General features: G+C 40.8%; 1 protein-coding gene across 2 annotated transcripts; it reads left to right on the forward strand.

The window, feature by feature from the left end:
- Nucleotides 1-183: 183 nt before the first annotated feature.
- Nucleotides 184-17,862, forward strand: LOC136430852 (nitric oxide-associated protein 1-like). 2 transcript variants are annotated; one of them, XM_066421897.1, is made up of 8 exons: nt 184-368; nt 1,139-2,673; nt 4,404-4,608; nt 4,932-5,179; nt 5,682-5,813; nt 9,582-9,701; nt 13,532-13,649; nt 16,456-17,862. In XM_066421897.1, the coding sequence occupies exons 1-8, from the start codon at nt 236-238 to the stop codon at nt 16,662-16,664; spliced, it is 2,700 nt and encodes an 899-aa protein (XP_066277994.1). In that variant the 5' UTR covers nt 184-235; the 3' UTR covers nt 16,665-17,862. The 2 variants fall into 2 exon arrangements, with proteins under 2 accessions (XP_066277994.1, XP_066277995.1); XM_066421898.1 differs by lacking the exon at nt 184-368 and adding an exon at nt 541-759.
- Nucleotides 17,863-18,019: the final 157 nt, after the last annotated feature.

An 18,019-nucleotide genomic window follows, 5' to 3' on the forward strand; every position in this document is an offset into this window, starting at 1 on the left:
ATTAGAACAGGGGTGATATCTCGATGTCCTTTCTCACATTTATTTTATTTACCAAAAAAACTTCATAGAATTCAGCATTATAACAAGTTAAAGACTTGAGATCTTGAGTTTAGACGAATGCGGTTTGAAGTGGTTCTTTCAGGGCTACGCACGGAGAGTTTATTTACGCTACTCGACTGGTCTCTCCCAACAAGAGTTCAAAGGTTATCAAGATGGCGGCGCACATGTTGTGAAAATGTTTTGGTTTTCTCGCATGAAATTCTCTCTAATGTTGATTTTTCGAAAACCTGTCGGGATGCTAGGTTTTCTACGGAAGGCAGGGTGTACAACATCCATGTATGGACTGAAAAATGCAAGGATCAACATTGGTAAGTTTTGTTATTAAATCGTAGACATAATTTCCTGTGAACACGCATGCATGTGCACCAGGAGCGACCTGGCCGAATATAATTTTTATGAGTTGAGAGTAGAGCACAGTGTACTGAAACCAGCTCAGGGGCGCACCCGGGGAAGCCATACTCTCAAATATCAAACAATCAACGTTAGAACAAATACATACAAATATTCATTCTTCCCCCGCACCATCCCCCAGTGGAATGCCCTGCCTGGCACGGTGGTGACGGCTCCCACCGTTGCGTCGTACCGTGCCAAGCTGGAGGCCTGCCCGCCTTAGCCTGGGACCTCCCCCCTACTTTGCCACTCGCGGGGTCATCTGGGGGAACACCATGATGATGATGATGAGTAGATCCATACGGCCAGGTAGGAAGATCTCTTCCAGTTGAGGCCACTCATCCATTTACTGGACTGTCATAATTCCAGGCTTGTGTGGACACTCCCGTCCAAGGCCTTGTAGTTGTATACTACTGGGTGGTGTTCCATGTTTTAAATATCTTTGGACATAAATTATAGATTTGTCAACAAAAAATTGTACATTATTTTCAGATTCTGGATGTAACATGATAACCGAGTATCGTGCATGCAGTGTTCCCTTTGTCGCATATTTTGGTCGGAAAATTAGATAGTTTCTTTGCAGGCGATGGTAGTTTTTTGACGTTCTGACGTGCGTTTTGACGTTCTGATTGGTTCAGAAAATTTCAAAGAGCTATGGTCAACATGTTTCCTCTCTTCCTGTTAACAGGTAAACATCGTGCTGCACATGTCCTAAGAACATCCTGTCAGGACACTGCAGTTTGGAGAATTCCAGGAAGATGGCGATGCTCATCGAGTCAACCGTCAGATGACATTAATGAGGGGTTGAAAAAAGCACAAGCCATGAAGACAACCAATCCTCAGAAGGAGTTTACCTCTGTAGGCTTTAAAGAAGCAGATGAAGGTCTCAAGTCTGTTGATGATGACTTTGATATTCACTCAACAGACTCCTCAAACATAGAACACCTTCGAGAACACATCTCTTACCAGGACTCTAGGTCTGAAGATATTGTTTATGACTTTTCAGAGGAAATTGATGACAAAGTAAAGCGTGATACCTTTCAAACTGAGCCAGTGTTTCATTCTAAAGAGGAAAAGGCCAGGTATATTCTCAGCAAGGCTAGGCAGCTGGGCAATGACATGACCAAACACATCAGGAGAAAACAAGAGCTGCAAGAGGACTACTTGAACTGCATAAAGGATCCACATGCCAGTCACGATAACCAACATGAGCTTAACACATTTTCAGATTCACTGGATGAAGAACTTGAAAGCATTCAACTTTCCAGCACGACAAGCATGGCAGATATTGAATTAAAGAAAAGCTACGGTTCAATCGGAGAAAGGTATCGTGACTCAGCAGGAACTGAAGTCAAAGAAGACACAACTTTTCAGGAAACAAACAATGTTAGTGAATATGTGGCTACAAATGTGGAGGATAATGAGTCAGATGACATGTCCTACACTGAAGAAGAGGAAGGTATTGAATCGTATCGTGATATCATCGATGAGACACTGCCAGAGGATCTCCGCTTCTTGGACATAGGCAGGCCCAGAGAAGTGATTCAGGAGCTGAAAAAGGGCAGAGCAAGTCGGAAGAAGTCACACAGGATAGTCGGGGAGGCTGATCCCGAGGTCCCTCCATCAACAGTTCCCTGCCAGGGCTGTGGGGCATACCTACAGTGCTGTGATGGCATGAAACCTGGCTTCCTCCCAAGTGTAAAATTTAAGACTTTGAGTGAGGATGAACTAAGAGGTGTGAAGTGCCAACGATGCGTTCTCCTCACAAACCACAAAATAGCCCTGGACGTCCAGGTCTCCAGAGACCACTATGTGGAGGTCTTGTCTCCACTCAAGGACAAGAAGAACGCTCTAGTCATATTGATGGTAGATCTCTTAGACTTCCCTTGTAGCATCTTCCCCAACCTGTTGGACCTTGTTGGAAAAGACAAGTGGCTCCTGGTGGTCGGGAACAAGTTTGACCTGCTCCCACCGGACGGGTCCAGCTACAAGAGGAGAACTGAGGACCAGCTGTTTATGGCCTGTCTCCGGGCGGGGCTTCATGACAACAAGAACATAAAGCATGTTTGCTTGATAAGTGCCAAGACAGGATACGGGGTGGAGCAGCTGATTACAGAGATCCAGACCAGCTGGGGTTACCGTGGTGATGTGTACCTGATGGGAAACACTAATGTGGGGAAGTCAACGCTCTTTAACCGTCTTCTAGAGTCTGATTTCTGCCAGGTGAGTTTCCAAACAACTCAGCCAGCAATACCTGTTTCATTCACAACTTGAAGATGATTTGGCTGTCCTTCCTAACATGGTTACATTTCTTATATCTCACTTGATGCCGCCAAATTATTGTGACAGCTTTATGAATTTTCAACAATTTTCCCTTGCGGTCACACTGACGTGCGCAATATGCAGTACGTGATTTCTATGTAGTCAAAATGGCCGAGCCCGAAATGTCACCTCCTCAGTTTTGGCTCCAAATCAGATACAAGGCAACTTTATTGGAAATCGCAGTGTTTCCACTGAATTGAAAACCAATGTACAATTTTAATGATCACAATTCATCAAAGAAATTTGAAATGATTGCACTTTTTTTGGCCAATTTTGCACCTACAATGTATTTGTTCCATTTTCCCATTTTCTTTTAAAGAAATTTCAGGTGACAATTGCAAATTGGCACTGTTTGGCACTGGTAGAAGCCACTTTGAGGATGTTTTTCACACTTTAGGCACAGCCCAGTGAGAAAATGACCCTTTGCTGAATTCTACTGTCCATAACAATTATGTTCAATAGATGTCCATAACGGTAATGTACAGTAGAATTCAGCAAAAGGAGGGTTATTGATTGTCCAGGAGCCTGAGCTAGGGGCATGTTAATGGTACAAAGTAACATTTTCCCTTAACTGCACAGGCAAATGAAACCCTAGGATGGCCTGATTCCCCGATATTAGTGATAAATTGCTCTCCAGTTTTGGCTAACTTACCAAAGACGGGTCATACCAAAGACTTTAAAAATGGTACATACTGCTTTCTCTGCTTATAATTAGCTCTCAGCATTTGGAAACACATCAGTTCACTACCAGCGGACCAGCCCCCTGCTGTAGTAACTTGCACAAATGTGTGGTCCAAGGGCTATAGAAATGGAGATGGGTGCCACCCCTATGCATCTTATCAAGACGGCTGGGTCACTTGAATTAGTCTGGTGGAGACTAGGTCTTTGCAGTGTTTTAAGGATGTGGTTGAAACAATTACTACAGAAGTAATGCATTGGAAACTCTGGAAACATGCAAACAAAATGTGACATTACATGTTACTTTCGTATGATATCAAAAAGAAGCCTCCCATAGTGTACTTAATGTAGATTGTTACTTCTGGGATAGTAGGAAGTATAAGCCTGAAAAATAAGTGCCCATCATTAATCTCATATAATGAGTTAGAGAAAATTGGTGTATCTCTGATTCTCTGACGTACATCACAGACTCAAGGGAGCCAATTAGTTTCGCAGATTTTCATGACTTGTCCCTACTTTAGTGCTGGCAACCAACTTGGAAAATACTAGGAACAGCAGAGATTTGAGAAGAGGGAAATAAAGCTTATAAACGTGGTGAAGATGATTATTTAACAACCTTTGTCTTTAAAAAAGTTACAATGTGGGATGTGAACACTTTTATGTCATTACAATGTCACTGTCTTGTAATATTAAGCTTGCTTACTTTGCTTCTGCGGACTGCAGAAATGACAACAATATTTGGACCACAGCAGATTTCCACTAGATCACTCTTTGATGACTGCTACTGTTCTACCAAATGTGTCCCATATGAGAACGTGTCACTCTGGGGCAAATGTCATGGTATATTTTAAGGTTTTTACAAATTACAGATATAAGGGTGTCAGTGCTCAATCCACATATTCACATATGCATATTTATGTAATTTATGAATGGCAAATTTTGTTGTCACCTAGCAAAAAGCAGAAGAGGTGTTCCAGCGTGCAACCATCTCGCAGTGGCCAGGCACGACCATGAACCTGCTCCGCTTCCCCATGGTCAATCCCACACGGAAGGCGCGGCTTAGCGTACGGAAGAAGAGACTGTGGGACAGAAACAAGCTGCTCAGGTCCAAGCCTACGAAACAGATGGAGCAGATGGAAAGGAAAGCCTATGTAGTCGGTAGGTGCAGAGTCAAGTAAAAAACCTACCTGCTATAAAAGTATGATTACATGTATATATAACCATGCCCTTCTATAGCCATGCAAAGAAACTACTGTACCATTTTCTTTTCTTTTGTAATCTGCTCATTTTCTGTTTTAAAAGATCTTAACCGGAATATGATAACATTGCAGATTCAAAGAATCTTTGAGCAAACAGAAAAGCACAGTCGGTAGTTACAAGCAAGCTTATTTCAATACCTTACCCCTAACACAACCTGGAGCAATTATTGGTACACAAAGTTGCTGGTGGTTAAGTATGGTGGGCTCTTATGTATATTACAGGCCATGTGGGGAGAACTGATGGCCAGCAGTTGTACGAAGAGGAAACTGAACGAGAGCTCTCCTTCAGCACATCTCTGCGGAAACTGTCTGGGGATCCAGAGGATGCCTGGACCATGGCACAGGGAGACATGTTTAATCAACAGCCACAGGAGGCAGAGGAAAGAGCAAAATCTCCAAGTAACCTGACCCAGGCTTTTGAAGGAGGAAAGTGGGTGTGTGACACACCTGGGTATATCAATGATCAGCAGGTGAGAGCAAAATGCAAGATTCGCACACACATGCAAACACACATATGCACACATACACACATGTATGCACACATACACACATGCACATAGACATGCACACATGCACACAAACAAGCACAAACAAGCACACACAGGCAGGCAGGCATGTATGTATGTAGGTACACACCTGTAGTCACACATATACGCTTACATACACACATACTCATACACACACACACACACACATACACACATTACACACATGTAGTCACATACTGACACACATACACGTGCATACATGTGCAGGCTGACATACACACACACGCACACACACACACACACATGCACATACACACTTGCACAAACACCATTAAACTAACAGCAAGCAATTTCATTTAATCCAAATGCTGCATCGTGCATCGACTACGTCAAGCCAATGATGATAAGTCGTACCATCTTACACAGTCCTGTACTGCCGGAAATTACATACATGTACTTCTTGTGTTTCACCCTGTCACGACAGATCCTCAACCTGCTGACATCTGAGGAGTTGGAGAGGGTGGTCCCGTCCAGACCCATCATTCCCCGCACAGTGGTGCTCAGACCGGAACACACCTTGTTTCTGGCTGCTCTCGGGAGAGTTGACTATGTGGAGGTATGGAAGAGTGCTCATTGAACCGTTGGTGCTTTGACCACATGTAGTGTTTTGAATTACCTGATCTTGCCATGTCTAAACTTAACTTTGTCAGCTGGTGTTCATCCCAGACTTATTTCTCTTTCTTTATCTATTTGAATTGCAACAACACAATACTCAATACACTAGGTAACAATTGCTGGTATTGTGCACCACACCTTGCACATGATAGACCTATAGTATATAATTATGATCTCTATTGAAATGTATCTTGAACTTCTCAGGACTGGACATGACTAAATCAGTCCATTCCATGTTGTATTATTTGTTTTCATCTGTTTATTTTTCCTTATGTCTCTGCCATGAAAAGGCATAGGACCTGTTACTCTTCATGTAAATGGACTGAAAACTAATTTTTGGTTGTTGTTTTAAACCAAAGTAAAAGATCAAAGTAAAAGTTACACAAACGGCTTCACTTTGAGGATAATATTCAATGAATTTTCAAAAGAGCAGTCCGATATCTGTATATGCCACTATAATGCCAGTGAACTCCACAGGCACAAGCTATATTCACGGCTTACCAGGAAATTTGCAATTGCTCTGTTCTACTAAAAATTACATGATTGGATGATTTACTTGTATGTTTCAAACATCTCTTTTATCCATGGCTCAGAAATTGTTTCTGGTGAAGCCTTATTGCATCAGAATTGAAAGACGCATATCATGATCAAAGGACTTTTGATCTTTTATTATTATTGAGCCTTCTTCATTTCCTTTTCTTCTTTGATCCAACTTCCACTCTTTTTTTCTTTCCTTACAAACTTACTAACCCTTGAAACCACCCAGAGATATAACAAGTTTTCATGGTCTATAATGTATTTATGTGTGCTGTTTCTTACAAATACATGAAAGAGTCAACATAAGGTTCCGGTTCGGAATTGTTTTGACAGCCTACCTAAATAGTGCGTGAAGATAAGACGCAAATCCTCGGTTTTTTCGTTAGTTTTGGCTCCCGATTTTTCGGCGATCGCTATAGCAGTGCGTTATCTTTTATATATCCTGAAAAACCCGATCTTTGTAGCGTTTTACGGTTTCCGAGTTTTGGTCGTCCGCGGGTACTTCCTGGTATTAGTGCGCGATGACGGTAACACGGCTTTGTCGCCTGATTACCCGAATCGTGCGTTCTATGTGCGTTTTGCGTGGTTTCGCACCATCGGGGATTGCGGAAAACGTATCCTCACGATTTCTTTCATTTTTCCTACTTGCACAGACAGAATTATGACCTTTATTTCCATATCAGTCATTATCCTAGGAAAACTTTTATTTTCCTTCCAGCGGCCTTGGAAGAATGTCCTAAAAATAGCAGTTTTGGGGATGAAAATTGCTTTTAGTGACGGTTTTCACTAAAAATGACGTTTCCACAGAAAATATCAAATTCGTCTGTCGTTCGAAGATAAGTCACCCCTATCCATCAGAAACATTGAATCGGCCGAAAAAGGGATGTTTGGAAAAGCGCTATTGTCTTTCTGGGAACGAGTCAGGTCGGCCCCGAATTTTAAAAAAAAACTCCGAACCGAGACCTTAAAGAGGCATAAAATCTTAATTAATGACGTCCTAGGTGCCGTAATATTATTGCATATTGACGTCTTTATCCAAGGCTTGAAGATTCTGAAAAAATTCCATAATTCTGCCTTTTTGCCGTTCCAAAGGCAGTACTATTCATATCAGGGCTTTGGTGCCCCCCTCCCTCATAATCTCCCCCCCCCCCCCCGACACAGCATGCAATGTCAAATTGCATTCAGCATGCATTCAAATGTCACGTGTACGCTGTGTCGCTTTGATTACGGCGGCGATTGATATAAGTTAGGCACTGGATTTGACTGTAAGCATACATTTGGTACACTCTCTTCGCATTTTTACCTAAGGAGGGATAGTACGCAAAGTGTAGGTAAATTAAGCTCTATTTAAGAGGAAACTGGGAAATCAAATGTTAAGTTCCTTGCTCCTAGAAGCCTTAACTTTTTTTCGCTTTGTTGGTGCCAAATAGTAGTCTGATAGGTTCTCCACGCACCCATAAAGAGTTTATTACTCTACCCGCTTCCTTCTCCGTCAATTTCACCGATAATGGGTTCTGACTGGCAAAAGAATGGTGTATTTCACACATTTGGTGTGCCTTGGGCTTCTTAAGAGGACATTCACGGCACAATTCTACAAATTCGACGTCGGACGACTTTGATTTGGAAAGCGCAAGTCCTGTGCTACCACTTCATGTCAAAATCTGTGATTTTCATCGGTGCAATCAAGCGCGACGAACCAAAACGCAATCCCACTCAGTTGCCCTGTGATTCCCGTGACGTCACTTCGTGACGTCATCCTTATATTCGCTTTTAGAAGGTCTAGCGTTAAGTATGAGGCCCAGAAACGACGGAACTGCCATAGATATCGTCGGCCGCGGACCCATGAAGATTTCCCCGCCGGTTTTGCATGTTTTCCGTAAAGCGCTTTGATAGTAGCTTACATTTTTCATTGCTCTTTCTGATTGTGACGTCAATGTTCTGTCAGGGTTTGAATATGCGGCAAATGTCGAGGGAGCGCTGTATTTTCTATATGGCTTTAAGCATGTCCTGTGGGAAAAGTGACCATCGCAGCCAAGTGGAATTTGGATATATGGTAGATGGAATCTTTCTGAAGTCTGGGGTGAAATTTTTATGACAGAATATGCAAATTAAAGTTCCTGTTCGGAATTGTTTTGACCGCCTACCTAAATAGTGCGTGAAGATAAGACGCAAATCCTCGGTTTTTTCGTTAGTTTTGGCTCCCGATTTTTCGGCTATCGCTATAGCAGTGCGTTGTCTTTTATATATCCTGAAAAACCCGATCTTTGTAGCGTTTTACGGTTTCCGAGTTTTGGTCGTCCGCGGGTACTTCCTGGTATTAGTGCGCGATGACGGTAACGCGGCTTTGTCGCCTGATTACCCGAATCGTGCGTTCTATGTGCGTTTTGCGTGGTTTCGCACCATCGGGGATTGCGGAAAACGTATCCTCATGTTTTTTTTATTTTTCCTACTTGCACAGACAGAATTATGACCTTTATTTCCATATCAGTCATTATCCTAGGAAAACTTTTATTTTCCTTCCAGCGGCCTTGGAAGAATGCCCTAAAAATAGCAGTTTTGGGGATGAAAATTGCTTTTAGTGACGGTTTTCACTAAAAATGACGTTTCCACAGAAAATATCAAATTCGTCTGTCGTTCGAAGATAAGTCACCCCTATCCATCAGAAACATTGAATCGGCCGAAAAGGGATGTTTGGAAAAGCGCTATTGCCTTTCTGGGAACGAGTCAGGTCGGCCCCGAATTTAAAAAACAACAACTCCGAACCGAGACCTTAAATACATTGCAAGGACAATCTAGAGAGTGTCCCAATTAGACATGGCAGAGAGCTGTAGAGAAAGGAGTACAGAAATGCAGTTTCATCCCTGAGTGATTTTAATGTATGAGTTTGTAAAGATGTTTAATGTCGGCTTAATTCAGATGTTGCTACCAAGCCAACAGGTTTCATTTTCTTTTCCAAAGAAAGAATCACTACAACTACCACCCTGTAATATTGAGTCAGTACTATTGAGTCAGTTGGTCGAGCTTGCCCATTAAAGCTTGATGTTTCTGACTTAGGGAGAAGAGTTGCTGCTTCAGTTAGTGTTGGATTAGTGCCTAAAAGTGGTCCATGTGGCCTTGCACTGAGCAAAACTCCTTTGAAAATAATTTTTTACTTTACATGTTTCCAATATAGGGGCTTAACTCCATCTTCCTGACTGTGTTTGCCTCTGGCGCTCTGCCGCTGCACGTCTGTACGCTGGAGAGGGCTGATGACCTATATGCACGGCATGCTGGGAAGATTGACCTGTTGAAGGTATGAAACTAGAGTTCCAAGACCTTCACCAAATTATAACCTTTACCACTGACATATTAATGTTTCTCATTGATTATGCAAATGAAATTATTTCAGTTGATCATCTACTCTGCCCAAATAATGAATGTTGTTCAAAGTCTGAAAGTACTAGCTTACTGTGCTGTAAGTAAGATATATTTGAAAAAGTTTTCTTGTACCTTTCTCTACCGAGCCATCAATCTTTGGAATACATTACCATCTAACATCAAATCATTGACAGTCCCATATCACTTCAAGAAGGCCATCTACCAGTTTGTCACCAATTATTCGTAAGTTAAGTTAGCAATCTGTGTGTATGTATGTTATGATTATGTATATATGTCCTTTTAATCTTGCACTGTATATATGTCTGTGTTTTGTGTTGAACCCTGGAAGATTAGTTGTAATTCGACTAAAGGGTACCGCAATAAACCAATAAACCAATATCTGATTTGGAGCTGAAACTGAGAATATCACCTCTCTGAGCTCGAGAATTGGCAAAAATATGCAAATTAGTGCAATTTCCTAGCGCAATTTGGCTCCAGTGAGATACCCTCTAAACATTACCGTATTTTCTCGATTAAAGTGCGCACCCCAATTAAAGTACGCACCCCTGATTTGGGGCTAGTTCCAGACAAATTTGCAGAACTGAATCGTAAAGTCAAAAACCCCAAATAAAGTACGCACCCCTTCTCCACTGATCTTGAACACATTTTGAACAGGATAAATTAAAATTTATGGTGTTCCTTCTATTATCTCCAGGTCAGTTTTCTTATATCAAGGACTTCTACATAATGCCATTCCTTAGATTCATAAAAGATTCTCTTGTTTACTTTGCCAACATCGTCTGACTCTCTGCAAACTTGAGGATTGCTTACGACAAGTTACAAATTGGCAGGTATTGAGCAATGTATTGTTTCACCGCAGCTGGGTTCCTGGTTTGATTAAGCAAGGGTTTGAGTTTGAGGTCCTTTTCCAATTTGTCCTGGCAATAACCTCAAATAAAGTACGCACCCGGACTTAAGCAATGGTTTGTGGTGCCTTTTGAATTTTGAAATGTTTAAAAAGTGCGTACTTTATTCGAGACAATACGGTAGGTTAGTATACAACCATGGATAGATAGTTAAGCATGACAGTCGCTTGCATGGGCATAATATGTTTATAGCATCTAAGATGTACAAGTCCTGCGACATGTGGCTTTTGCTGTACATGATGTTAAGAAAACCTCTGGAGTAACCGTTCCTGTTTGATTATGTAAAAGCCTGTCTTTTTCATCCTTGTCAGGTAAAATGGTCTTTTATCACTTTGTGTCCTATTCTCTTGCTGTATACTTCATGACAATGAAACTACATCCTGTAGATGACTAACAGCCTCATAATTGGAGACACCCTTTGTAACCAATTTCAATGGTTCCCAATTACCAGTTTGTATGGCTATTATATACATGTGTATAAAATGCGACTGCCTCGATGATGATGATATAGAATAACAATGGGAAAAAAAGAAACAATCATTGAGCAGGTGGTTGAATTGATGTACAAAATGGCCACTGGGGAAGGCTTTTTGTTCTTTTGTTGTGTCTTGAATTGAAAAAAAAATCCCATCTGGCATTGATTACTGCTTCCTTTTATTTTGATTGTCCCAATTTTGCATCATGTACGTTCCATTGAATACTCAGTGTCGTGTGGCTGGACACGAGTTGGAGAATCACACAATGATTTTTCCCCTTAGGCCACAGCAAGTAAATTTTATGGATGACATCCTCTGCAGACTACAAATTTAGTGCGCGCGGGCGAAAAAAAACAAGGGGGGCAAACAAAACAAGACATCCACATTTTCAAACTTGAATACCTTAAAGCATGTCAGAAGAATTGAAACGATAAAACACGGTATTACAACAAGTCTTTTATCCCTGTATTCAATAAAACATTAGCTAACACAAAGGAGGTTTTATCTAAAAGGCCTTCTAGATAAAACCTCCTTGCTAACACTGATGTCAACATTAAAGTAATTAAATTATGAATTTAGGACCAAATAGTAAGACCACAGAGACAAGGTTTCCGTACACTGGGCACGGGAGTGTTATGAGGCAGACTGATGGTGACTACATGTCGCTGGCTCTGCTCACTTTTCCTCAGCTGAAGTTCTCTAGCTCTCCGCTATTGGTGTCCTGACTGTCTGACTGAATTGTCCTGCCTTAGAAATCACCCGTCTTTTCATTCTGTCTTCAACATACAGACAGTTAGACAATTGTCTACTCAAACTGCATGACATCAGTTACTTCATCTGACCCTGTTATCAAATTTGTTAGTAGTTCACTTCATTGGAAAACAGCACATCGGATTACACGTTGTTGATAATAATGGTACAGCAATTACAGACTATATTACAAGTTTGGCATGAGGGCTGCACAGTGTCTTCCTGTACTAGTAAGTTGGTGATGAGGAGCAATCTTATTACAGCTTGCATACACAATAATTGTACAATGCATTTGTACAGAGTTTCCACCATTCTTACATGTGCAAAAATACCTTTTTATGGCATCTAGAACGTTTTTGCGATAGAATAGAATTGACAGTAGTTTGCAACATATTGTACTGTTTTCGGTATGTTGACCATTGCTGAAGGGTAAAATAAGATCTTGTTTTTTATTTAAAAATCAGGCGAAAATCAATGCGCACGCTGATGTCATCCATAAAATTTACTTGCTGTGGCCTAAAGAAAGCTTGTATATAATCTATAAAAGATTGTAGCTGTAAAACACTGTCACAAACATCCTACTTTTTTTTCTCAATGTAATGATTTGGATAGGTCTTTGGGGTGTAACATCAAAAATAACTGTATTAGATGATAGTGTAATTCACTTTATCTTCACGGTAGCAAAATTTCACGGTATAAGAAAAATGGACATTATCACTGAACTTTAACTTCACGGTGGCCCTAAGTGATTTACAGAACGGATGTGTGAAGGAATCATAAATAATCACAACAGGTTTTTCATGGTGATGATAAGTTCATGGTACAGAGGTGACTGTGAAAGCAGTGAGCATAAAGTTACAGTGAAAGAAACAAGAATTACAGTACAGTATAAGATATTTTATATTTCCAATATAGTATGAAATGTTGACATTGTAGTTCGTTTACCTTCCTACATTTTTTTTTGCATTCCTAATACAATCTTAGCTGTGTGCTTTAAAATGTGCATCAAGTCTTATATATATGTCCACATGTAATTTACCATTATATTGTTTCATAAGCTGTAAATATCTCTTTATATAGAAATTTTGTTAGACTATGAGGTTCTACATCTCTCCTTACTTCATCAGAGATGATGGGAATTTCATCCCATCCACATTCGTTTGTTGTGACTAAACATTTTTACGTTGTCTTTCCTCTTTGATACAATTACACCTACTCCTTTTTTTCTTTCTTTACCAACTTAACACCTCATAGAAAAAAATACAACAAGTTTGCATATCAATTGATCCCTTTATTTAGATACTGCATTCATGCACTGTTTGGAAACACGTTCGACTTTATAGGTAATGTCCTTGTTTTACATTCTTAATTCAATATAAGACTCTATGATAGATAAATGAATAGATACATTAACATTTGTAGGTAAATGAAACTGGCTGTACCTGATAAATATTGTTGGTTCAACTTAAGGTGACCCTCTGTGTTTTTCCTACAACCTTAAAGCATCTTGCTTTACTCAAATAATCTTGCTGCACTTGGTCTGCGAATAGCTGTCAAACTGAGTGGCGGTCATGAAAAGCAGCACCTGTATTTTCACCACTGTGTCTATTCAGGTACCATTGGGAGGAGCTGAGCGGATGGAATCCTTCCCTCCACTCCAGCCAGCTGAAGTGACTGTCACAGGTGTGGACCACAAGTTCAGTGCTGTGGACCTGGTGCTGTCTTCAGCAGGTACCTGTCCTTGACTACCTTGTATGAAAATTACTAATCTGTTAAAAACACAGGTTATCACTACCAGCACAGCTTTCTCCGATTAGTTTCATATCTGTCACAAAAGTGGGTATGAAAATATACATGACTTCAGGACATTGTGGTATGCTGCAAATGAGAAATGTTTCTACCTTGCCCCTACTTGAATTGATTGGGACTTATTTTCCATCAAAAAAGTCATGCATGCGAGGAAGTCTACTTAGTATTGTTGAGTATGAATGTGGATGTGGGAAAAGTTCACTTCCTTACCTTTCACATTCTGAAGACATTTATTGGGCCCATGCAGGAGAGGTCAGAATCAGCTCTGGGGTTTCAAGAGCTACCCAATTTCAATAAGTCTCAGATTTGTAGCATGATCCATCTCAAGATCTATGTCTACTTCACTGCTTGTTGATTCTGTCATCTTTTAGTTTGTGATGTCTTTAAAGGTAGAAATGCATCAACCTTAACCATTGACTAAAGGCAGAACTAAGATGTAGGTAGGTAGGTAGGTAGTCGACATGCTTACGAGCGACATGCTTACGTGGGATGTGCACCGTCAGAGTTATACCGCCCCTTGTGGGGTGACATGCCCCTTCGTTGGCTGAGACAAGACGGGGATGCGCCAGGTCTCCCGTCCGGGTGAATGGTGTAAATCACCGTATGGCTGATACGAGACGGAGGTTCGCCAGGCCTCCATCCGGGTGATTTGTAGTGCATCACCAGCTCCAGACAGAAGGATTGGACCATCGCACACCGGGGCATGCCCCTACTCTTTTTTGAAAGGTGTGGTGGGTTCTTTTACGTGCGCGGGTCGTGGCTCAGCCCCAAACCATTTAACGTCCTAGCCGAGGGATGTCCCTAACCCTAGATGAGCTAGGTACTCATTTACACCTGAGTGAAGTGAGGAAAGTCGTGTTAAGTGCCTTTCCCAAGGGCACAACGTTGGGGCACAAGTTCTGACATGTCTCCGGGTCCCATTGTTTGACAGCTGCGCGCTCTACCACTTGCGCCACCAACACCACTAAGATGTAATGAGAAGAATCTACATCCTACTACTGTATGCAGAAATTCCACAAACAATTCAGACTGAAATTACAGCAAGGTGCATGGCAGAATTGACCACAACCATATCTAAGACTTGGATAGAAATGAGTACAACGTACAAGGTAGCGTGTGGTACAAGGTAGCGTGTGGTACAATGCACAAGTTGGATAGTCAGTTTTTTTATGAAGCCAACAGGTAGAATATCAAGTCTGAAATGTTATGCATTAGAATAGGAATATATCATCATTGGCATACCCCACAGCTGTCAAATAGCCTTTCTTTCTTCGTCTCTATAACAGAAATGTAATGCATCAGAATAGATTGGAATATATACCCCAGCATGCCCCCAAGGTAAAGGAAATAGCCTCATCAGTTTCTCTATCTTCACATTAATCAACTGTTGTTCACTAGAAGGGGAATATGTAACCCCTGGAATCTCCCATGGTACCAAACCAGGCCCCATCATTTTCTTCATCTTCACAAATGATACCCTGGTGAGCAGCCCATTAGACTACAGGGGTGTCTGTAGGCGCCCATGGTAGCTCTGCTGGATCTGTATCCAGGCCGTGCCATGAATTACATCTCAACCAGATAGTCTGACAAAATCACACGGTGTCTTATCCATACAGTAAAAAGCATTCATCACTGCTCTCCGTCCATCTTATTTTGCAATTAGTAGCAGATTCTCCTAATCTGTTTTGGGTCTGTGCTCATGTGCCATCTAGAATGTGCCATCTTGTTTGGCAACCTGGTCGTAAGAATGAAAACTGTGCAGGAACATGCCCACAGTGAATTGCTCTCCCCTTGAAAGTTCCAACAGCCCTGACTCTGAGGTCTTTCTTTATGTCAAGTTATTTTACCATCCTTCTCAATGTAAGATCCATAAAAAGCAGCTAGAATAGTACCATCTTCCTCTTGAATGAAGCTGTAGCAAAATACTGTTTGAAAGAGAAAGAATAAAAGATCATTATTTTCTATTAAACATGGTTACACTATTATTTTGGCATCATGACTATCAACCCAACAGAAGTGAGATTTTTTGTCCATATGATAATACATTTTGATTTGGCTGTTCAGCACACACAGCCAGGCGACATTGTTGGTCAGACCACAAGTTTGTTTTTAATAATACTCCCGTATATTTAGGTCAGGTTTGTTAAGTTGCAATAGTTAGTGATAAGGGCTTGATTTGTCTAGGAGTGGAAAAAATGTGGACAAAAAATACCTGAAAATTGCCAGTCTGAATTTCTGAAGTGTACCGCACCCAATTGTGTGCTGTTGAGAACCTACATGTACACCATGTTGAATACCTTCTACATGTAGTGTCTGTTTGCATTGATAAAATATTTCATTATGTATAATTCATTTCACCTGCTTGTTTTACTGGATCAGTAATACACATGTACATACAGGTAATGGGTTAGATTAACTTTGAAGGCTACATCCATAGCCAGCTTGGGTTGCCTATTCAAATTTTTATTTGTTCCTTTTAGCACTCTATTATACCCCTAATGTGCCAAATAACTACTAATACATGTGTATGTGGAAAACGGGGCTGAGAGCTGTAGAGCTCAAATTGTTGCTATGGAGTGATATAACAATACTTGGAGCCTATATAGACTTACATGTCACAATCTTGACAGTTTTTCAATGTCCATCTGGAGAAATGGTGGAGTACATATTTGTTGAGAATATGTAGAAGTACAGAGGTGTAACATAGTTCTACCTATTGCTGTCCTAGGTTGGGTTGCAGTGACTCCAGACAAGTGGACCACGGCCCAGCTGAGGGTGTACACTCCAGGCGGCCTAGGCTTCCACCTTCGCCCAAAATCTCTGCTCCCCAACGCCGTCAACTTCAAGGGAAAAAGGATAAATGCCTCCAGCTGTCGTGCGTTCTACCGTCCTATCGCTATACAGAGAGTCAAGGAAATCTCTCGAAAATATAGGTAGTCAAACATGAATGTAGAATGTAGAAAGAGCAATGCTACTTCACTTAAATCCGCAGGGTAACATATATATCTGGGATTTTTTAAAAAGGGGTATTTAGGGATATATGCTAGATGCAACATCAGTAATACTGCCAGAAGTGCGAACTTGACAGACTTACATATTTTTAACACTGTCTGAAAGCTTTGATAACCCTGCATTCAAAAAAATGATAACATATAGAATGGAATAGACTGACATCATCATGGGAGAATTTTAACTATGGTGTTCGTTTGCTGGAACGAGTCGTTTTTGGGGACGTAGCCATGTGGAACTTAACAGCCATTTTGTCATGATTATTTTTTGCTTAGACAAGTTTACATCTTTAGCACTCTCTTCAACCCAAGAAAGAAACAACAGCTGCTTTATAAAGGTAATTAGTGGCAAGATAATTTTGAGCAGCATTCTCGCGGAAAATGGTTGCACCACCACAAAAATGTTGCCAGTCTCAACACCATGGGCAGTCCTTTAAAGTTGCAATATTTTTGTATCAACAGGACTAGAGAAGAAATATAACATGTATAGAATCAGTGACAAAGGTAATACAGTAATGATATTGACATGTAACAGTAAGAAATATGGTTAATTCTTTTGCCAGATTGCTCCACTTACTTTCTTACTTTGGTGAGCTCCTGCTCGAACCAAACTTGAAAGCTTCTTCCACTCCATCAATTAACTCTTACTGAAAAGGTATAGGATTTAAGTAAACTAGCGTTATATGGCCCACAAATTCAGTTATGTTCAACAAATATGCTGTTGCTGTTGCCACAGTAAGCTGTATTTCATATTAAATATACAATTTAAAATGGTGTGTTGAATTCTTTTGGGGGCAATTATTTTTAAAGCAATGTGATGTGTAATTTAGTAACATGCATTCAACATTTGATATATTTTTGTTTCGTTTATTTACTCCCACATAAGAAAACATAAGGATGTAAAGAAATTGATTTATAAAAAGTGCAGGAGAGGCCCCCATTTTATGTCCCTTCTGAAAGATGAATGCAGCTCCATCCGGGATGCCCTTCCCAGGATTCAAATCAGGGCCGACCAGTTACCAACTAACTGGAGCAGGAGCTCAACTGTGAGGCTGCTAACAGTTGAGCTAAAGGGACATCCCTGAGCTACAGGTGATGCAAAAGGACGAAATAAAATATATTACATGGACTTGTGAAATGATTTATCCGACTTGGTGATGCTGTAATATTATCCGATACAATTTATATATTGTTTAGTGGTGACAACTTAGTAACAAAATGCCAAGAAGGTAGCACTACGCAAAGACATAGAGTGTATACACATGTGTACCTATGGCTGAAAAT

Source organism: Branchiostoma lanceolatum, chromosome 3 (genome assembly GCF_035083965.1).
Source record: "Branchiostoma lanceolatum isolate klBraLanc5 chromosome 3, klBraLanc5.hap2, whole genome shotgun sequence".
NCBI lineage: Eukaryota > Metazoa > Chordata > Leptocardii > Amphioxiformes > Branchiostomatidae > Branchiostoma > Branchiostoma lanceolatum.